A 23,237-nucleotide genomic window follows, 5' to 3' on the forward strand; every position below is an offset into this window, starting at 1 on the left:
CGCACGCCCGTTACGCCTCGAGTCACGTGCCAGCGGAGAGCGACGCGTCCTTATTGACAAGCGTGATCATTCACATGACGTCACATATTACGTACTATTGCTATTTTGATAGGAAAAGAACCATAAAATAACCCTTTTATCACATCCCTCAAGTTTTCTTTTCTTTTACTGGAGTCTGCAGTAACACTCACGGCAACTAGGTCTCCCATTGAGCCGATGTTGGTCTAAGAGATCAATTTAATTAGTGTTAAAATTAAAGTATGGGTTTTCAAAGCACACGAACTGGACAGCCAGTACATTTTCAAACGTACTTATTGTAACTGTTTATTTATATAATAATTTTAAAGTATATTATATCTATTATAGCCAGACTACAGGTTACTGAATTTGGTGACACTTTAAAACTTATTTAAACATTTATCTCTAAAACAGTCTTCAACGAATGGAAAATCACAATTCATGACTCAAAAAGACTCACATTATAATCTTGACAAACACTGATTTCTTCTCTTTGTGTCGTTGCAGGGACACAGTACAGTAACAAAAAGGTACGTCAGCAACACTGTTATTACAGGAGCTGTTGAATCAATGAAGGGTGTTAACCAATATGACTTTGTCTTGTCCTTCGTGTTGTTAAAGAAGATATCATCAATTATCTGGTTACCTGATGAGTCATTGCTTCCACATGTAATTTTGGCAGGACAAATGTCTTTTTTCCATGTGTCACTGCTTTTTAAAATTTTACTTAAAACAAAATTGAACTTAAAACAAAGCTGGCACAAATATGGCATGTGGATTCGTCCCTTTTGAGGTGTTAACTACTAGACAACATGCACTGGATATGATGTTAAAATGAGCTCGTTTTTGACACAACCCGAAACGTCTGCTCTTTGTATTACTAACCACCAGGGGAAGTGAAAGACCACAGCTCGGTACCGTCACTTTGTCCCATTGTTCTCAAATCAAAGGCAAGCCGTCCAAATTCTCTGCTGACATTTTACCTTGATAGGCATTTAGATTTTCTTTTTTGCCAACAATGTTCCGATACCATGAATCAAATATGTTTTTTTTCCGTGGCTGTCCTATTGTAAATTGTTATTTAAACAGTTAGGTCATACGTTTACATACACCTGTATTGTATTACTTATTTGTTGATGTATTATGGAGCCTGGTTTAATTATCATGAAGCTCTGTAGGCTAAGACAAGACACGTTTTCAAAAACGAGTCAACAGACTTTCCATCAGACATAAATCCATTTAAACTAGAAAATGCAAGAAACACAAGGCAACACAGATTGGATCTTTTTGAAAGTGAGATACATTTCAGCTAAAGTAGAAATGAAAGTGCCATTTGTGTGTGATCAGAACAGCAGCTCTATAATATATTCTTGGCCTTTAAAAATACAGCTGCAGTTATTTTTTCATGCCGAAAAAACATAATGTATACCAACAATATCAACTCCTTGCTGATCTTGTTTAATGTCCTTTGCGACTATGGTATCTGCCAGATGTGGCAAAAACCATCTATAGCCCATATAGCTCTATAAATTGATTGGGCTATAGATATCAAATGATTGGATGGTCGATTATAGCTCACTGTCTTTGGTTTGGCAGGTTGGGCCCAAACAGGTGCTTCTTTCTTAATTAAGATGTTAAAATGTGTGTGGAGTTGAAAAAAGTCAATGTTTTTGTACTGCATAACTTCATCTGGAGTATGAATACTACTCAAAGTGAAAGCACCTTTCAGTTCACTTCATCTGACAAATAAATTATACATTAACACCTTACATATGGCTTTGACTTTACATTTTAGTTGACTTTGTAGTTAACACAGAGGTTGATAAACTGATTTCAACATTCATGCACCACAATGATTTTTTTTTCTTGAATTTATTTTAGTCGTAGTTCAATTACATTAAACTGATTAAGCTTTACCATTCAGTTTATTAACGCAGCTAATAGAAACATTAATCTGGTGGCATAGATAATTTAATTTAAACTGACAATGGTTGTACACAATGGTAAATCTGGTCTAAAAATGTATCTATGGATTCAACGTAACACAGTGCAACGATTCAATGCATACATTACAACAAAAATGTATTCCTTTTGAAATCATCTGTCATGTTTTTTTCTGATACAATTGACAGATCAGGATCATCAAGAAATGACATATATTGTGTTAATGTCATTGAATTTGCAAATGCTCTATTTGTAATACTTGTCCTACCCCAAAAAAGTATAACTATTTATCAACCCTCAAGATACAAACGAATTTAGTTAAAAATGTCCTTCCAAGTTGCAGGAGTTTTCTTGTGGTCTTTTGTCCCTTCTGAGTCAGACGTCTCTGCAAGTAAAGGTGTGTCCCTTCCTCAAGGCATCCGATCATCCGGCATAGTTGACAAACCTGTTCACTGCCACCTGTGTGTGTCCCTGTGGGACAGCGCTGTGCGACCCTGACGATGAATGAATGGATCAACAGGCGGATCCGTGGATGGATCAAATAGTGAAAGGGGGATAAAATGTGTTTCCTCTACGGAAAGCCTAAGGACGTGTCCTCTGGGTGACGCTTCCAATGGAGACAACGTGAGGCAGTCCAGGCGAGATAGAAGACGTGTTCTGGTTACCCCCCCATGCAGCCGTTGTCCTTTTCCTCCCACCGCTGCCCCTTGGACAGCCTTAGACGGACACTGTCTTCAAATGTCTTCTTTGTCCAACCAGCAGTCGTGTACAATGTTACGGTGATTTCATTTCCTTTCACACTAGCAGCTGATAATTTCTTTTTAAAATCCGCTTGCTGATTGATCAACTAACTATTTCAACCCCGCTAAGAATTCTTTTCATGATCAATTTATCTCATAATCAATTGATTAAACGTCAGTATTAACACGTTTCACAAGCTACAACTGCAGATTTTCTCTCATTTTTTTCATGAAAAGAAATTATTTATCAATTAACATTTTAACTGCTGTAACGTCTCTTTCACCACTCATTTAATTGCATAATTGTTTCAGCTCAAACACAACCCTCCTTCCCCATGAGTCCTTCCCAAGGTCATGGAGAGAACAGAGTCACGGGCTTCTTACTTCAGCTTACGGAGATGTTTCGTCCATGGACATCTTTTGAATTTCTTGACACGTTTACTCTCCTGGTGACGAGTTGAAGTGCTTATGTATCTTGCAGAGCTTTTTCTAGCAAATGGTGTCCTATAATTAAGTTTCTTACCTTCAACATCTTTTTTTCAATCCACAAACAGAAATGTTTACCTCAACCTCATGCAGTAAAAGACTCCTATCTGTTTACTAATACTAAAATATCTTGTATTCTGTCCCCATTCACCATGCAGTTACCTGTGTTGCGTGGGCGCACGAACGTTAGCGACAAGCACGGCCACGTGACTTTGTTAACTGCCAGGTCACAGACCAGCATCCATTTGTAATAGCTGAGGAATGCGTGTACGTTAGATAGGAACAGGGAATGAAGGGGACGTATTCATTGCTATATGGCACCATGCAGCAGGAAGTCATTTGAGTTGAGTTGAAACTCCAACCTGTGAAGGAATGTTAACACGTTAAAAAGTGGTGGTGGACAAGCAGGCTTTTCCTAAATGCTCTGCAAGTCGAGGCCTGTCAGGAACATTTCTACCAATGACTGCAAAGTGACAATGACAAGATTATAAAAAAAGGCTGGATTACATAATTATCCTCCATTGAGTACAGTTTGTGACTGCGGGTGTAATGCTTGTTACATTAACAAGTCAACCTACAATTATGGTTTCCGGGCTTCCCTCCAGAACTCTGGTTTCGATGACATTGTTCTTGCAAATGCCCATCGGCCAAACAGGATGATGTGTAACAAAAAACATGAAAATTCCTGAATTAGCTTTCAGTCATAACACGGATTTCGCCATTTTGGCTCTTTCCAATATGCCCCATGGATCAAAGGCTATTCGTCAGTTATTCTCATTGTCTTAGCTGGCTATTGTGTGTGAGACGAGAATTACAGTGTGCTAATGCCTAGGATTAGTGCCTTTAGTTGGCTGAAAGGTCAACAGTCCATTAAAGAGCATGTCTGGAATTCATACATATGTGTTCTTTTATTTTATCTTTGCTTCATACAGCCATTTATACCACGTGGCTGTCAGATGTCCCCAAATCCAAAATACAACAAGAAACCCACATTTTATTACTATTAAGTATCATTTAAAAAAGTTAATAGAGTATTTTTGTATCAGAGACCATGGAAAAAGGGGATTTATCCCCCACAATTAATTTATCAATATTTTAGAGATAACCTATTTCCATATTCCCAATGTTTTTGAAGAACCTAGAAATTCATTGATACCACACTTTGGGAATATGTTTTAGTAAGATGCTCTCTTTTTATATTGCAATTTTTTTTATCCATTTTTGCATTTTGCATTTCTGTTCATTGTTGTCTTCATCCCTCTTTGCCCTCTGAAGCAACTTTTACATTTGTTTTGGGGGCTAAATGCATAAAATTATCACAATTGACATAATTGATAAAATGTTTGATGATAAGAGGAAATAAACTACATAATTATAGCCCCCCGACACTTCCTAACACCCCTGACTCTGGCCTCATAGCTTGAACCGCACCCGTCTTCAAACTCTGCCTTTGTTTTTAACTCACCTACACACCTGTACTGTTTTTGTGACTGCATCTTGGACAGTTGAAGCGCTATCGTGTAGAAGAAATCTGTCGACAGACAAACACACACACACACACACACACACACACAAACATAAAGGTAAAAACAATTAAAGGACGTGTGACTTTTCATGCTATCGGGCCGCACCATGCATAGCAAGCCTTGAAACGGTCACCGAGAAAATGTTGTGAGAACCCACATTCAACATTGCTCATGGTTTGCAGCCTCTTCCTTTAACCCCCCCCCCCACCCCCCTTTCTCCCCGCAGATATGAGAAGAGTAAGATAACACTTGGTCTCAACTGCTGACCCCGATGCACTGTATATGTTACACATCTCACAGTGTCACAGTGTGTGTGTGTGTGTATGTGTGCACGTAGGTGTGTTAAAGATGTGGGGAACATTTCTTTGGATCTCAACTGTATAATTTTTTTATTTAGAGTTTGACGGTTTCACTCTGTCATGCTTATTGTACATGATTTTGTTCATTGATTCAGTTCTGTGGGCAAACATACTTTTGGGGTTTTAGGCTATTTTTTTTAGCATGTTAAAATGCAGCTCGTACATGAATTCATCAATAACAATAAGCATTGCGTCCACATGCACAGATGCACTTTAACACTTTCTTTCGTCATTTCATTTTGAATGTTGGTATTTTACTCCACCATTCCAACAAGAGTTTATGCAACTGTCTTTGTCTAATGAGGGGGTACTGCACATGACGAGTGCTGCTTGGAGTGGAAAGGCCCAGGTTTGTGTGCGAGTGTGTGTGGTTGCAGGACTGCTCTGTGCAGACGCTGCCGGCACGCTTCCTGGCTGCCGGGCCTTGCAGCACAACGTCAGAAAGAGGCCGTGCACAACTATCTGACACATCTTTGTCCAGCACGGAAATAAAACCCAGTAATTTTTGGTAATCAGGGTTTGGCTGTATTAGAGAGGGAGTGCGAGAGACAGGGAGAGAGAGAGAAAGAGAGAAAGAGAGAGAGAGCTCCTGTCTGTCTGAAACCTGAGGAGGGAGAGGGGTGCAGAGCCAACAAAAGCCGGTGTTTAACTATCTCTTTTTTTTCTCTGTTGTCTTTAGTTGTTCCCTCATATATTTTCAGCGCCTCGCAATCACGGCATCTTGTTAGCTTTGGATTCAGGTTAAACTTGTTGCAAGAGACAAGACTCCCCCCCACCCCCCCCCCCCTCTTTCTGTCTATTCCACCCTCCTCATCTCCTTGTCACCTCCTCACACCATCTCCAGTCTTCCATTGACACTTCTGCTTGATTTGATTTGCATTTTGGCTGCCGCATTTGTCTTTAAGGCATGGCCGTCTCTCCCGGCCTCTATTCATTCTGTCCTTTCCTTTCTCCCTTCTACCCTTCTCTCCTCCCCCCTTTGCACCAGCAGGTGAATTCCTTCACAGAAGAGTCTTAGGTCATACAATAGCAGGTGCGTGTCTACCGGAAAGGGCTCTAAACAAAGACAAAACCTTTTTTTAGTCCAATATTAATTGTGTTTAATGTAGACGCAACTACCTTACTGTATTGTTTTAGTTCCGTAGCAGTTCATGGACATAGCTAAAGACATTTTAAAAGTGTACAGTTTATTTAAAAAATAATATAATGCATTCTCATTGTGAAACACATTACTTATGGTAATTTTTAGAAAGTAAAAATACTTGTACAATCTTTAATTTCATATGATACTTAGGAAAAGTATTGCAACAAGCAACAATTTATATGATGCTAAACTAAAAACTTGACAAAATTAAAGCTAACAACTAAACCATCTAAACCACATATGTCAAACTCACTTCTTCTGAAAGATGACGGGCTGGTTGTGTCTTTTTTTCATATTGATTGGTTTTTCACGCACCCCCTTGTTGGAACGTATTATCCAACATATTAAGCATTGAAGAAAAAATGCTTGAAATCCATTAAGCCTATTTGAACAAAATGTTTATTAAAATTATATTTCTGACATCCAGCTAAAGTCCATTCTAATATTTTTGTAAACGAGGAATCATTTCCAAAAGAAAATAGTACAAGGAAAAACTGATTCATGCATTTCCTTAGCAACAGACATGTCGACCAAGCAGAGGTCACAGGCATTGCACGGCAATACGTTAAACCTTCCGTGTTCCCTGCTCTGCGATTGGGCGCACCCTGCTGCGGCCCTCGTGCAGGGCACACTGCGATTGTTCCCGAGGATTGAGGAGAAGTGAAGTGCGTGGTTCCTCTAAACCTCAGACAAGCTGAGACACGTAGACTGAAACTGGGCGCGAGACGAAGAAAGGAAAAGGGAGGGAGAGATAGAGAAATAGATTATGGGGAAGTATCACAGGTGAACATGGAAAGTGCAAGCACTTTAATAAGACGAGGACTTCGCTCGGTAAACATAAATGTAAACTTTATTCCGAAGGTTGGATATTTCATCACCTTTCTCGTATTATGACGTGTGTAGGAGAAATGTGTAGAATACCACTCATAGAGGCAATGTAGATGAAGAGTTGTTTGTTAACACTAATATAACATAATCTATCAAACAGACTTAAAACCAAAAATACATAGTGAAAGAAGGAGATTGAACTAGGAGAGAGACGGTGAACTAGTGCAAAACTGCACAAGACAAAACAGAGACAATGTATGTACAAGGAGGGCAGGTCTGCAAAAAAGGAGTTTCTGTCTGAGGGTTTCATCACTGAACCCACGGTGAGATGGTCTGAACATGTTCCCTACTTATTTGAGATGATGAAGCAACAGACCCTGGAAAGCTCTCCTCCTCCACAATCCCACGGGAATATCACCACTCATCCATAGAGGAAGACGGACAGAGAGGGATGATGGGTGGATGAGGAAAATAACGAGGAGGGGGAAGAGAAGGTGGAATGGGAGGGTGGAAGAGAGATGTTTATCTTCGGGGGAAAGGAAAAGATTTGTGGGGAAGTGTTCCCAGCTTCATTTATGGGTTGTAATTGATCAAACTTGCACGCATGCCTGGTTGAGTGACATTTCCCAGGGAAATATTCTCACTGCTGCGTTCACCTTCTAGAGTTTGCACTTGAACTTGATCCACATGTAAACATCCACACACTAGAACCGCATGCTAAGATGTAACTGTTCACACACTCTCTCACACACACACACACACACACACACACACACACACACACACACACCTACACACACACACACACACACACACAGACAAAATGCAACAGGCAACCACACAAATGAACATCTGACTCCTAGAACCAATAACACTTTGTCTTTTAAATGCAACAGCGTCCCATTCTGTGGAAGAACAAGAGCAGATTATTGATGCCAATAACACGTCTGTTTGTGGAGAATATGAGCTGCACTGTATCTGCTGTGAACCCTGCTTCCCTGCATCTAGTATTTCTGCCCGAAGGACATTATCAACAAAAAAATCTCGTTCCGCTATTCTCTCCAGGGTGTCGATGGCCTGAGGTTGTGGCGACAGAGTGAACTCACCTGGCAGATACTCTGTTTGCTTTAGGATGGCTGCGAATGTTATATTTAGTGGCTGGCTGACCCTTTTTGATCTAATTTTGAATTGCATCACATAGTTGTGTTTGGCCTTTTCTACATAAACTAGTTGTTTCAAACGTTTAGAAATATTCCTTATATTTTACCAGAAGAACGATACTGCGCTCTTATCTATGTGGTAGACATGAAGCTATAGCTGCCAGTCAGTTAGCTTAGCATACAGACAGATATCTTGACAAAGCACCAAACCTCTATAGAAAACCAATAAAGAGGCTGGATTATTTGTTTAATGTGCTGAACATAAAAACGTCAAGTAGTTGTTTGTGTTCCACATTGATTAATTGCAGGGTGTAGTCCTTGCTGGGTTTATTAGTCAACATAAAAACCTACTTATTGTTTTCCCACCTTGGCTTTTGTATGAATGAACCAATGCAATATAACATGTCAATTAGTGATGCTGCGTTCACACCAAAACCGAAGCGAATTTTCGCTTCATTCGCGCCTGAAAAGGGGGCGCGGCTTATCTCTGACTTTTTTTTCTTCCGTATAGACAGTTGTAATCATTTCCGCTATCCACCATTGAAATAAATAAACACTATTTCTGCTCTTTATTTGTTGTGTGAAATACACAAACGCCGGGAACCGCAAACGCTGAATTGTGTTCGGGTTCATGACGTCATCCGTCGCCGCACACCGCTTGAATTTCACCGACTCCTCCGGGAAGCGCGTCTGGATGACGCCGCTTCCAGCGCTGCGTCAGGCTGACCAGCAGCCGGTCCGACGACCTGTTGTGTCGGCTCGGTGCCGGCGGCTCTCGGTTGGACACCGAACTAACTCAGCAGCGTGCGTGTTTCATAAAGTGTGTTCACGCTGTGACAGCAGGACGGCGGTGATGACGAGCGGAAGCATCTCAACGCTGATTGGCTTTCGCAGCAGCGTCGGGCGAATTCTTCGCCCCAAAGTTGGAATGTTGAAAATTCGCCTTATTTCGCGACCAGACGCGTCAGTGCATTGACTTTGAATCTACTCGCGCAAATGATTCGCTTCGCTTCTGGTGTGAACGCAGAATATGGTGCGAGACCGATTGCTGTTTCCCTCAGTTTTCATTCATTTTGCTAGAGTTTAGCTGCTCACCTTATGCTGCCTTAATAACAAATGCAACCCTCCCACCAATAATATATAGGTCTGTAATATATTTTCTCAGTGGATTCTTTTAATCGGATTTCACAACCCATTTTTTATTTATGATAATGTTACGGAGTTGTCCTATAATTAGAACTACTTGACAGGAAGGTTTTTTATGTTTTTTCTGTAATGCATGCCATGACTTGGGAATGTTCCTCTAACCCAAACTCACTGCAATTATGCACATTTCTTTGTTGCTGCAGATAAGCATCTTCTCCAGAGGCTATGAAGGGAGGTTTTATCTCTGGCCTGAGGGGTTCATAATTAAACCCGATATGGATGAGCCCAGTTTGGGCGGGACCACGTCCAGTGGCCTCAACACCATAGAGTGTGTGTGTGTGTGTGTTTGCAACATCTACAAATTTCCCATGCTGCCAGTTTGAATACTAAATCAATATCCTACCAGATATTACGTTTCTTTAAATTGCAACGCTCCTTTTAATGAGTTTCATGGTGGATGTTTCACTCAGATTGCCATTTCTGTGTCTTGTGTGACCACTTAAGTGTGTGTGCGTGTCTGTTGCTGTGCACTTGTGTGTGCTTATTGTTAAGGAGAAGGAACGGTTGCATACTTGTGGTATTGTGGTAGTGTACCTACAGCCTACATGTGTCATTCTCCAGTAGTTGTTATTTTTACTGTTTCAGTTGTTTTCATACCAATCCAAAAAATAATAGAGCAGTCTGCAACAGATTTGAGTGAGGAATGACAGGAAGGCTTTTCAGCACCTTAAACATACGGTATGCCTCTGTGTCTTTGGATGATGCAGAAGTTATAGAGACATATTTACAAGGAGTAACTCTGCCAAAGACCTTATGCGTACCGCATGATGCCACCGGAGTGGCACATTCCTCCGTCAGAATTCAAAAAATGTCTCAAGGGGCTAAAATGAGTATTTCAGACAAAGGATCAAAAGCTCAAGGGTCAAAAATATCCTGCGGACAAAATCTTACAAATTTTCTCAAAAAGCATAAAACATTTTGTCTAAAAATGTTGTGCAAACTTAATATACATTTGCTTATGTGGCTGAATTAGCTAAACTGATTTAAAGTAATTAAACAACTCAATATATTATATATATTTATATACTATATATTTTTCCAATAAAAGACATATGCCTGGAAACCCTTTTTTTCAGGCTTCATGCACGATGTGAGCGTTTGTTTATTAAGATACTGCACAGCAAAATTTCAGAGAGTTAAATGGACTGAGATTAAATTTGAACTCTAAGCTGATGTTTATATTGTCCCAATCTTGTCAGTGTTAAATCAGCGTGTTAACAAGTGTTAACAATTTAACTCAGAATAAGTATAAAAATAAATCTGCTGATTGTTGAATACAACGTCATTCAGCTAAAGTAACTTATGTTGCATTTTTAACACATGGTGTTTACATTATAGCTCAGGGAGCAATTCCGGGTGAGGTGTATTGCTCAGGGACACTTTGTCGTGGAACATGGAGCAGCCGGGATTTGAACCAACAACCCTGTGGTTCCTGGCACACCCTCTACAATCCATGCACCACAGTACATGGAGGTAGGCCTGAAACCAAGAAGTGTGACACTGTACAGTTACATTTCAATCCTATTAAAGAGTTAATTTAACTCTACTGTTGCAAATGAATCTGATCTTGACACTGGATAATGGCTCCAGCTCTTTCGTACAATTGACTCTGTAAGAGTTGATTCATTTTGCAGTTTGATTTCAACTCTGCACGTCAACACTTTTGCCCAACACCTTTGCTGTGTGTGTCCATCGGATGAAATTGCTGGAACTGCACTCCTTGTAAAAAAAAACCTTCTGGCTACCTTGTTAACTCCTTGCCCTCTAGCAGTGCTCAAACAAATGCATTTGTGTTGAGCAATGGAACCAAGAGATTCTCCTCTGCAGCTTTCTCTTGTCCCAGGTGTGTCCCGTCCCAAACTATTTGCCAACATGCAAATCTCATTTGAAAATGTGAAGGAGAGCTTCAAATCTCCGCCGTTGCCTTCCGCTCAGCTCACAGTTTTCATTCCCGTCCCGTCCTTTACGACATCACCGTCAGTTCTTACACCCAAACCCCTCCCCCTCCCCCCGAAGCCCCGATCCTTCCCTCAGGACAATGTGGAGTTTCAGGGAGTGGCTGCTGCTCTTTGGCGGGTGGAATATTAAAACTGATGATGTGGTGTGAGGTCTGGAGTGGGGGGGGTGGGGGGGGGGGGGGGGGGGTGGCTACAGAGTTTGTCCAGACTCTTGGAGCCTCTCTAGTCCAGGCCAAACAAAGGGGCACCAGCGTTCTGCTGAGGAGGTCTCACCATTCGGCACATTATCACGACTCTGAAGAGGTCCGGGCTCCTGGCAGAGGTCACGCTGTGTCCTAAAAAAACGTGAGCTTCAGACATTACACAAACGTGTAGAAAAAGAAAGTTTTAGAAGGAAGTAAGTGTGATTGTTGAAAGGGAACAACCCATCAGGCCTTCACGGTAACAGGTGCATCTCTTACTGGAATCACAGTGTGAGGAGCAGATTGAGAAACAAGCCCTGGGCTCCTCATACCTCCGTCAACCCTCAGCACACATTCCTCCATGACAAACCGAGCGCTCAAGCAGTTGCAGAGAGAGAGGGAGAAATCGAAAATAAAAAAGAATCCATATCTATTTACTTCACCGTAAGAAAATTAATTATTGTGGTTTTAGAGAACAATTAGCAGGATCTTTACGTTTTGGGTCTAAGTCGTCATGAAACTGCTGTCCAGCAGTAAGGGCAGGGTGGGATTTGGTGGTCAAACAGTAACAGGGGGGAAAGGAGGAGCAGGAAAAGTAGGCCAGGTGAAAGGAAGAGTCAATGGGATACGAAAACGAGAAAGATAGCTGCCGTGGGAGGAGAGGTGATGAGAGAGCTCCTTTTTCGGCAGCAGTCGTGCGTAGAGCCTGCGCTGATCTCTGTTTGTGTGCACCCATGCGTGGTGATGTGCTCACATGCACACACACAAACAGTCCCACAACACAACAGGCCAAAGCTCAAGGACACTCGGGTCTCGGTGGCCTCCTCAGAGTTTCAACACACTGAGAGGAAGTCGTTTGAACGTCTTTTGACATTCATCAATGTTACGTTTTCTCATCAATCCCAACTTTCGGATTTGTCCAAGGGATCCTCCGAGGGGCCACTCTTACACAATCAGACATGAAACACTGGAGAGAATCATTTTTAGGACAAGTAAAAAAGCTGTGTGAAAGCTTTCCCATTAGTATTTATGATAAAATACGATGGGGCGCGAGAAAGGAACCACAAACCGTGCCGATGAAAAGTGAAAGGGCCCGGCCCACGTCCGCGTTACACCCAGTCTCTGTGCACTTCTCTTCAAGGTATTTTAAATATCATGTTTTAGTAATAATTGAATTATGTATATGCCACAACATGTAGCGTGAAGTAATGCAGCTGAGCCGACCGAGTTCCCTGCCTTTCTGTTAACAATCCTGACACGACGCCAATTTACCCTGTAGGTGTTTGCGTCTATGTGTGTGTTATATATTACCAGGGTGTGTGTGTGTGTGTGTGTGTGAGTGGGCCAGCTGCACAGCACGCACCCTTGTGTGTTACCACAACAGATTCCATCAGGTGCCAAATACACGCACGCACGCACACACACGCACGCACACACACACACACACACACACACACACACACACACACACACACACACACACACACACACCCACAATTGACAGATGAAAAAAAATGCAATTATCCACATCACTTTCTTTTTGTGCATTTGTGTGTGTGTGTGTGTGTGTTTGTGTGTCGATGTGTGGGTGGAAGACAAGACTTTATTGTAATGAAGACCTCACATGTCCAACTGCCTGTGGTTTACCGATAAAAATTGACGTGAGCTTTGACTTTGCGCGCTTGGAAGTTTGTGTGTGTCTGTTTTGTTCTGAGGTCATTGCTAAAGTGAACAAATCTATAAGCAATGATCAGTTTGTAGTCAACATCGTCAAATCTGTCCCCATATTTTTGCCAAAGCATGTCTTTATGTCTTCTGTCTCCAACAGAAAGCTCAACTTGTCTGACATTGCCTCAAATCTAATCAGTTCCTATGGGTATATGTATTAATGAATTTTAAACATTTAGCTTTTAACATTGTGTACTTCACTGATCCATTAATAAATAATTTAAAACCCTTAACACAAGGTAAAGTAGCTCGCATTTGCAGCAGGGCAACATTAGAAGGTTCTCAATGTACACATCAATAATAATATCAAACTTAATAATACTATAAAAGCATAACCCTCTAAAATAAAATATTACATTAAATAGAGTAGGTAATGGTACAATTCATTGAATCATATATATTATCAACATATCTGTTGTTTGTTAAGGAGTGTGTATTTTGCTTTGTGTAAGCTCAAATTATATTGGTGGCGCACGGAGTAGAACAGTGTGCTAGGGGCCGCAAGGTTGGTGGTACGAATCCCAGATGCTCCATGTGCCATGTCGAAGTGTCCCTGAGCAAGACACCTAACCCCTAATTGCTCCCCAGGCAAAAAATGTAATGCATGGGTTATAATACAATGTAAGTCGCCTTGGATGAAAGCGTCAGCTAAATAACATGTAATGTAATGTAATATTAGTTCATTTCAATTTAAAGTACGATATCACATGCAGCACAGGGGTAAAATAATCTAAATGTCTGGGCAGAGCACAGAAAAATATGCAGGGGCTACATTTAGTTTGTTTCTGTTTGAATATATTAATTTTCTATTTAAATGCACAACATTTTAAACCCTCACCCATTTTTCTTTTCATTTGGTTGTAAAACATTAATTTAAGATTTAAGCTACCTTTAAAGCTAATACCTCTCTAAATTCTTGCATCTTTTATCTCTATGAAACGAAGAAACCAAAACCTGGAAATAAAGGGGGAGAGTGAAAAATGATACTGAAAGGGTATTAACATTTTAATGCTGACTTCCAGGCTTTTCTCAGTCATTTCACACCTCTCTCTCCTTAGTCCCACCATAATGAGATTCAAAACACTCCTGCCGCAGATTGTCTTGCAAAGTGCCCTCCAGGCTGCACACACTCATACACATGAAAGCCAGTTTCTCTCTAGCATCTGAAGAGTTAATAATCCTACACCTGTCCTATCAGACACCTGTTTCACTTCTCTCAGCCAATCAGAGAGCAGAGGGAAGCTCGCTGCTGCCATGAAATAAACGTGGGCCCGGTTCAGAGGGAATCACAACACTTGACTCATCTGAGTGACACTGATCTCTTCTGCTGGACGGATTCACTCACTGACTGAGAGAGAGAGAGAGAGAAGCTCCTAGAAGCAGCAAAGAGTTGAAACTAAAGGAACCTATTCAGGCGGATTGGATTGGAGACATGACCAAAGAGACTGAGTGAGTTGTCTTTATATCTTACAACTTGTGCTTTATCAGGATTTTCCATTTTCAAAGTGTGCTTTCCTCCCCCCCCCCCTAAAAAAATATGAAAAACATTTTCACATAAGGTTCATGAGAATCAGTAAATAGTTGATGTCTTTTTTTAGACAGACCCCCCCCCCCGCCCCTTCTTTATATGAGTGATGAGCCCCCCTCATGTGAAATATCTCCGTTTTGAGAAAGGGGTATTTTGCAGGGTAAATTGATATGGACAGTTCTAACACACACGAGTTGTTCTGTGTTGGTAGTGGGTCTGCTTCGGCTCGCGTTGTTACTAACCCAGGGGCCACAGCGCACAAAAGCAGGTCAGGAAACAAGAGTCCGCTCTTCAGGTGTCGGACGCAGACGGAGGTCCATGACAGCATGTAATGCATTGTATTACATAATGGCGAAACCCTAGATACCAGCTGACCCCCCCTCCCACAGTCCACCGCCTTCGTGTCTGTGTAGAAACGTCTCCACTCGGTGGGTGATTAGGGGGAAATTGAGAAAACGTAATGGGATTGTGTGGTGCTTGTTGAGCTCGGTGTCCGAGGCAGCGACAGGTGCCTCTTGGAGCAGGCGTTTGAAGCTCGCTTCAGTCTTTGTGATGTCGCTGAATGTTACGTCTAGTTTTCCAGGTGTTTGTGCTTCTTGTGAGTGCTGGTGAGAAACCACTGCGTTTCTACCTAAGCTTTGGGGCTGCAGTGATTCGCCTGTGGTCTTTTCCTCCTGTCAGCACATTTAATTAGCTGTTTGCTCAGAGTAAACTGCAGCTATTTGTTCATTAGCTTCTTCAGGCCAAACTCCAAAGGGGGATTCTCCTGACAATCAAATGTCTTTCCAAACAAATACAATCCTCTGAGCCCCCCCCTCCTCGTTTTTTTGGAAAGTCAAAACTCTTAGTAATAACATCTTGTCGTCACACAAAAATCAAGGTGTGTGTCTGGAGGAGGAGGGGGGGGGGGGGGGGGGGGGGGGTTAGTGGGTTTTTAACACCAGTGTTTTTAAGGGATGTTACTCAGCTCCAGGATTTTGCAATCCAAACTCTCCATGCTCAGGGGCAAGTATCAAGTATGTGCATCATCCCGCACCTCAGGGACTGCTGTTAGACCTACTGTCGTTCTGTCAATCCCTCTGTGTCCAATAAGCATTTAACACAGTAATACAATTTTGAATCGTCAATCTAATCATTCACTGTCAACTCTTTTCTCCCCTGTGCAGGACTCTGGGACTGGTCCTTCAGAGCGAGAACTTCATCTATAACCGTTACAATAGCTACACCATGGACTCCTGGTCCTACCTGGAGAGCCCTGGCGCCGAGCACGCTGCCCCCAAACCCAGACTCCAACCAGGAGACGACCTAACGGCCTTAACCCTGCTTTATGAGCAGTGCAAGGTAGGACACGTGGAACTGAATAACAATCCAAAATGAACTCTTTGTTAGCCCAAAGATTAATTCTAACTCTGACCACTTTTTTATTTTTCCAGAACCACAAAGACCAGAAGATTGTTACCAGCAACCGGGTCGGCAGCATCTGCAAAACAGAGAGGTAAGACCCATGTTTCCAAACTGTTACTGTTCCTTTAAAATGAGTTTTTTTCATGTTACACTTACACTTTTGTACCTGTGGCAAAATCGCTCAAGAAGATTTGACAGTCATTCCAAGAAAAGCTTTCTGGTTCAATATAAATGTCCCCTGTTGTCACTTGAATAGAAAAAACATTTGAGAAAGTGTTATAATAGAAAAAGAAAGGCACGGCTTTGGGAGGCATTAAACCAGTGAGTGAGTAATCCCCAAGTCAACATGGTCGGGGGGATTATCGTTAACCTTTTCAGTCCTCCCATCCATCTATCCAATCTCCATCATCGTCTCCGTCTTGCTTAAAAGTTTCGCAACAGGCCTCCCTCGGTCTTCGCTCGCCTCTCCGAGCCTGCGCCTTTTCTGGCGGCTGAGAAACGGCTTTTGTCGGGACGCAGTGTTGTCACCTCGAATATTTTTCTCAAACTCAAACACAGAGAGTTAAAGAAAAAAAAAAGATGGATTAAGAGACAAATACTAGGGCATCTTTCTGCAAGTTCATCTCGCAGTGGCTGTGTGTGCTTTTGCTGACTCTTATATTTGCACAGGCTGCTGTAATATTTAACTCTACGGTTACAGTGGTGTGCTTCTCTTTGGAGTAGTCCCTGAGATCTCTTCTTTTTTTTAACTCGCTCCGGCAGGAATCAAACCAACACCAATGAGCTTGCTTCATTGGGGGCGTCCGCCAACGTCATGAAGAACCTCTCTGAGGGGGTTCCCTTGAGCCATTCCCAGGAGTTTTTGGGATCCAAGCAGGACGCCTCACTGGCTATCTCTGCCCCCGCCGCCTCAGACAGCTACGCCACCCTGACCAGCGTGGTGGCAGACACTTACGACAAGCAGGAGCTCAACATCATATTTGACTCCCTGTTGACCGGCACGTTCCCCGATCCTAGCACAGAGGTAAATTTAGCATAATCATTTGAAAGCCTATCCCCGTTTTCCGTGTCTTCTAGTTGGTATTTCTTCTGGCCGCTGCCTCTTCTCTTTCATTAACAAAATGTATTTCTGTGGATTTTAGACTATTCACTACGACGGCTTCCAGGAAGAAGAATCCAGCCCCGTCTACTCCGGCTCCTACACCGGCTCCCCGCCGGAGAGGTTCAGGAATGAGTTCCAGTTTTCGCTGGGTGCTCCCTTGGCTTCTTCTTGCAAGTCCAGTGAGCTGCCCATGGTCTACCTGAACAAGGGCCAGTTCTACCCCATCACTCTCCAGGGAGTGGACGGCAGGGCCTGCCACGCTGCCACTAAAGTCAAGGTGAGTCACCGTGACACATCGTCAGGAAACCGATGTCGAAATTATTTTCCAGTGTTGTTGTCCTGTTTTTACTGTGGTTAGTTACAGAAAGAAATTGACTATTGTTGTTAAAAGCATTTTCCCCTCCAGGCTTTTTTTCACGGACGCGTTATTAAAGAGATTCTTTGCGTGCCACCCTAGCCAACCCTTCCCAAATATATTGGAGGTCCCTCCCTTGGAGCCAGCTCCTCTGTGACTAATTCCCCGCTGACACCCTGATCACTGGGGTGGCACCATTGAAATGACAGTGTGGGGCCGTGTAGAGCGTATTCTTGCGGTGGTGTAATAAAGGCCAGAGGGCAACGGAGCTCTCTGCTCAACTCCCCAGCAGAGTGGAGGGAGAAAAAAAGGAGTGGACGGAGGGGAGGTGTAGTGTGGTGTTGTTTTAAAACATAGGTCACAAACCTTTTCTTTGTCAAGCAAATCAGAGGATAAGAACACACACAAACACACACCCGCTCACTGCAAATAGCTGATGACAATGTGCGGAGAAAAGGGGGATTTGGAGTGATTAATGAAACGGGAGATTGGAGATTCTTCGACGCGAAGGCTGCGGAAAGAATTGCGCTCGGTTCGGCAAGCGACCCTAATCGTCGGCTTTTCTGTTTCCTTTCTTTTCCCCCCCCCCGCTTCAGACGGTGGTGATGGCTCTGTTTGAGAATGACAAGAGCCCAGAAATGCAGCTCCGCTTCTGGAATCACTGGCACGCTCGTCAGCCCACGGCCAAGCAGAGGGTTATCGACATCGGTAGGTTTTACGGATATACACAAATGCACCTGTATCTTCAGACAACCAATCACATGAAAGCAAACGATTCACCCACTGTTAAGAAATGTGTTACCAGGGAATCAACACACATCTCCCATCAATTACCGAATAAAGAAGATTGAAAATATATATATTTTTCCCCCTCTTTATAGCAGACTACAAAGAAGTTTTCAGCGGCATTAGCAATGTGGAGGAGTTGGCCTTCAACGCTCTTTCCTTTGTCTGGAACCCCAACGAAGAGGCCAAGGTAAACACACATACGCAGAAGCATGCATTCATATAACCTTGGCTCTATGAGGCCGGTAGTCTGAGGGGAGAAACAACAAAACAGGCGGCGAAGAAACGAGAGGACAGGTAGCGTCGGGAGGTGCAGAGGAGGATAAAGGAGTGGCTGCAGAGGGGGTGGGGGGGGGGGGGGGGGGAATCCCAGAAATGTGTTTGGCCCCGAGGCTCCTGTCACCTCTGTGGCCCAAAGGTGCTGAGGCGGGGCCACCAAACCTGCTGCAGGTGGAGAGAACCAGGAAGAAGAGTTATAATTAGTGGATAGGATAGAGAGGTCTAAGACTGTGCTTTGATGATTTAAAAAACAATAATTGGACGTTACGCAGACACACGTTTGAGGTCTCTTTTTGAATTGTGTACATGAAAAAAAAACAAGACAAACATCCCGACACCTTTCCCCACAGGTTTACATCGGCATCAACTCCCTAAGCACAGACTTCTCGTCCCAGAAGGGGGTTAAAGGCCTGCCTCTGAACCTGCAGATTGACACCTACGACTGTAGCTCAGGAACCAACCAGCTCCTCCACAGAGCCGCCTGCCAGGTCAAGATCTTCTGCGATAAGGTACGTGACTCGCTCCCTCTCAAATGCCATTGCTTGCGCAAAAAAAGAAAGAAATCAAACTTTTTTTGGTAAGTCCTTATTTTAACGTTAATGCGATTGTGGGTCCTCAGGGTGCTGAGAGGAAAATGCGTGACGAGGAGAGGAAGAGGAGCAAAAGGAGGGTGAAGCCCGATGCTAACGGTGAGTTTTGCCGACAGAAAGCACGTCTTGAAGATATCTCACCCCTTCCCGAGAGTGCATTCTAACTTCTGCTTTTGTCTCCAGCCAACAAGTCATCAGGGAGCAGCGACTGTACCTTCTTCCAAACCCTGGCTGATCACATCACCCAGCCAGTTCTTTTCATTCCAGAAACACACCTCTCCAGCTTACAGCGCATGGTAGGTCTCCCCTTTATCCTCTCCCCCCTTTTTCTCCCTGCGTTGAGTGAGTCATGTTACCGGCCACTGTATCCCTGTAGGCAGTAGCACAGGTACGTGAGAGGCAGGGAGAAAACTGTGGGAAAGTATGTGGTGGGAAAAGGAGGAGGGGGCGGTGTCAGCGAAAGTGAGGCAAAACACCGACCTGGGATCAGATGAGCTAATTGGAGTCGAAACCAGACACAAGTACCGACACCGAGATTAAGTATGGGGGCTTACACACAAAAGCACTCACACACGCACACCTGATGCAACAGCTCACTGACACCTGACATGCAGTGTGCACCACCCTCATATTCTCTGGAGGGGTTTTTTTTCTTTTCACACACAATTGCAAAAACAATGAGTTGAGAGTGCTGTTCAGACAGGTCAGTCTTCTCACACCGTGGAGTCAATAGCACATGTTTTTACAGCGTTATAAAAGGGGGGGAAACGAGGGATTTCATTTAGATACAACTCTTTTAATTGACTGTGAGGGAAACGGTTTGAAAACAAGACCTGCGACCTGCAAAATAATGTCTGACAGTCTGCCGTGGAAGGCGGTAAACGTCTTTGATGGACGGGTACGATAAAGCAAAGGATGGTCCTATCTGTGTCTCTCCATCAGTGTCCACACTTGTAGTTGGGTGGCTGTGGGAAATGCAGTTTTAAACTAATGATAACATTCCTCTACGACAGTATTACGCAAAGATAATGGATGGGAAGGTGAATTCAAGCAATGCTTTTATCAGTGTGTCTGTGTGTGGTGTCTAATCAGATCTCGGGTCTCCTCTCTTTTTTTATCTTTGTCCCTTTAGGTTCCTCCCATGGACGACAATGAAAGGTGAGCTTGCGAAACACATGGCGACATTAACAGCCTCGCATCACAACCACTTCTGTCTGAGCGGAGATACAGCGCCCGTTTTAGTCTAATGTGAACGCCTGCTGTGTTTTTCCCAGGAGTTCTTTGAAGAGATTATATCCAGACAGAGAACAAATGAGCGCTCCACCTAGCAAACAAGCCCGCAGAGAAGACCCACAAAGAGGTACATGGGACTCTAAAAGTCCAAAATGCAATCTGGAATGAGCCCATTGGCTTTCCTCATTTGTAATGCTAAATGTTTAAATTCCTTCTCTCAATTCCCAATAGTTCTGCTCTATGTGAGGACGCACTCCGATGAGGTTTTTGATGCGCTCATGCTCAGCACGCCTACGCTGTCGGGCCTACGGGAAGCTGTAAGTCACAAACCCTTGACCTCATTACTGCGTTACTGTTTTATCCGACCTGAGACCTGAGATTTCTCAGGTGGAAATCATTTCCAGAATTTTACAACATGCTCAGATATGTTAGCGTACCTGTATTCCTCAGGTTTATTGTCTTTCTTTCAGCTGGAGATCTTGCTAACTCTCACGTTCCTTTCCTTACTTAGGTTTCAGAAAAGTACGGTGTACGGCAAGAGACCATTGGGAAAATCTACAAAAAATGCAAGAGAGGGTAAGTTTCTCATTGTCTCTTTGGTACGGTTTAAGTTGGTTTAAAGTAGTGCAATTGACACAGACATGGTGCATGAATTTAGGCCTTAGTTTGTGGTTTTAAATCTCATCCTCCTTTAAGGAAGCTCATGTCGACAGACTGGGTAGGTAGGTTATTTGGCTCGGCCTTCTGGAATGTGTTAATTGTAGCTCCTCCAAAAGAAAGACGGATGAGGTTGGATGGAAAGATGTCGATGAGTCATGGCCATTCCATCTCTTCGTGATTTCATAACCTAAACGGATCACCAGGAAGTACTGCGCTGTTGAGCGAGCTATTTATTCTCGTAATGTTAAAGGTTTCCAGTTATTAGCTGAAGGTTGTCCATCGAGTTCTAATCTTCTTTTCAACTGTCACCCGTCACATCAGCTGAATTTTAGGATATGTCAGATGAATTCATTAGCGTTCTATTTCTCCGTCGCTGATTTTCAGTGCTCTTGGATTTATGGAAATAAAAGAAGAAAGAATACTTTTTTAATTCGCAAATCTCTACTTGTAAAGTTATTAAAATGATTACCAGCAGACCAAAGCAGCATTCCGAAAGACTGAATTGACTTTAACGCGCTCATTCGACCCCTGTCAAAGTGACAATAGTCTGAGCCGCCTCCTGTAAAATAACAAAAGAGATCAGAAGGTTTTTTCTTAAGATGTAAATAAGTAGTCCTGACAGCCGTGTTTCGTCACCTGATGGGGAGCAGCTAAGCTAACAGGTTGGGTAACATTCTACCTGCTGTTCCTTCCCTCCTCTTTCGCTCTTGTCTTCAATCAATCCTGTCGCTGCAGGCACAGTGCACTTTAAAAGGTTAGGTTTGGTAGAGAAGGACTAGAATGACCTAATTTAATACCCTCCAATTACAGATGATATTCGGCCGCTGTTGTTGTTGCCAGAAAACTAAGTTACAGAGAAATGTAATATACATGAAGTGCTGCATGGCCTGTTGCTCACATTGGTTTTAGAGTCAAATATGAAGTATTATTTTAACTCGGCCCTTTTGTTTCAGGATTTTCATCAACATGGACGACAACATCATCGAGCATTACACCAACCAGTCGGCCTTCCTCATTGAGATGTCCGAGGTGATCAACGGTCAGTTCCAGGTCACCCTCATCGAAGTATGAGAGCGAGCTTTTGAAGCCGTTGAAGAACGTAACTATTCCCAGCTGGCAGTTTGGACCATCTCTTATAGCACTGCTCAGTCAAAGACAATGTAAGCTTTAGACTGCCAAAACCAATGAGAGAAGCTGAAGAGAGGCAGCGTTTTTATGATGTAAATACCCCTCGCCCCACAATTTTGTTATTTGAATTGTAACTCAAGAGCAATTATGATGAACAACCTGTACATAAATAATGTAAATAGAACTTAATATGAACGTGTTTTATGAACTATCCATGTGTGTGTCGCAATCCATTTTCCACATATTGCTATGTATTTCAATTTTTTTTTTACAGAGCTCTCCACAAGTTTCGTGTACAATGCATTTTCAAAGGTTCCTATTCTTGCTGCTTTTAATGTATCTATCATTTATTCTAAAAGAGTCGATGTTGCGTTTCCTCGCCCACAACCTACTTCTGGTGTTTATTCACTGCCACGAGTATCATCCTGTAGGTTCCTGTTAGTTTCACCACTAACCCGATGGTTTCATTTAGAACCTAAAGTCAGACATTTCCACCCAAAAAACCACACAATAGTTAGTATTGGCCATCATTTAGTCTGGGGTTGTGAACATTTGCTTCCTCTACAGTGTAAGCACAGAGTTAAAAAGAACCAAATCCTGAGGCCCGCCAAAGGATTTTCATTGTATGTGTGTGTGTGTGTGAGTGGGTAAAAACCACCAGAATCATTTTCCCTTTTACATTACGCATCATTTCAAAACAAGCATGTATCCCTGTAAAATTTCATTATTATATCATGGCAATTCTACTTGTATTAGTCCCATCGTGCCTTTTTTCTAAGATAATAAAGAAAATGCATTATAGGTTTTGTGTCTGTCTCTTATTTGTCCAAACAGATCTGATTGAAAAGTGGGCCATTCACAGAACAATCAACTATTATCTGGTGTGTGTCTGC

General features: G+C 42.7%; 1 protein-coding gene across 1 annotated transcript; it reads left to right on the forward strand.

The window, feature by feature from the left end:
• The first annotated feature begins 14,580 nt into the window (after positions 1-14,580).
• On the forward strand, positions 14,581-23,139 carry grhl3 (grainyhead-like transcription factor 3). The gene is made up of 15 exons (XM_037485651.2): positions 14,581-14,728; positions 15,974-16,148; positions 16,241-16,302; positions 16,974-17,235; positions 17,354-17,590; positions 18,265-18,376; positions 18,550-18,644; positions 19,084-19,242; positions 19,353-19,422; positions 19,507-19,619; positions 20,456-20,481; positions 20,598-20,683; positions 20,788-20,873; positions 21,068-21,132; positions 22,170-23,139. Exons 1-15 carry the CDS (start codon positions 14,712-14,714, stop codon positions 22,285-22,287), a joined length of 1,683 nt encoding a protein of 560 aa, XP_037341548.1. The 5' UTR covers positions 14,581-14,711; the 3' UTR covers positions 22,288-23,139.
• The last annotated feature ends 98 nt before the right edge of the window (positions 23,140-23,237 follow it).

Source organism: Pungitius pungitius, chromosome 14 (genome assembly GCF_949316345.1).
Source record: "Pungitius pungitius chromosome 14, fPunPun2.1, whole genome shotgun sequence".
Lineage (NCBI taxonomy): Eukaryota > Metazoa > Chordata > Actinopteri > Perciformes > Gasterosteidae > Pungitius > Pungitius pungitius.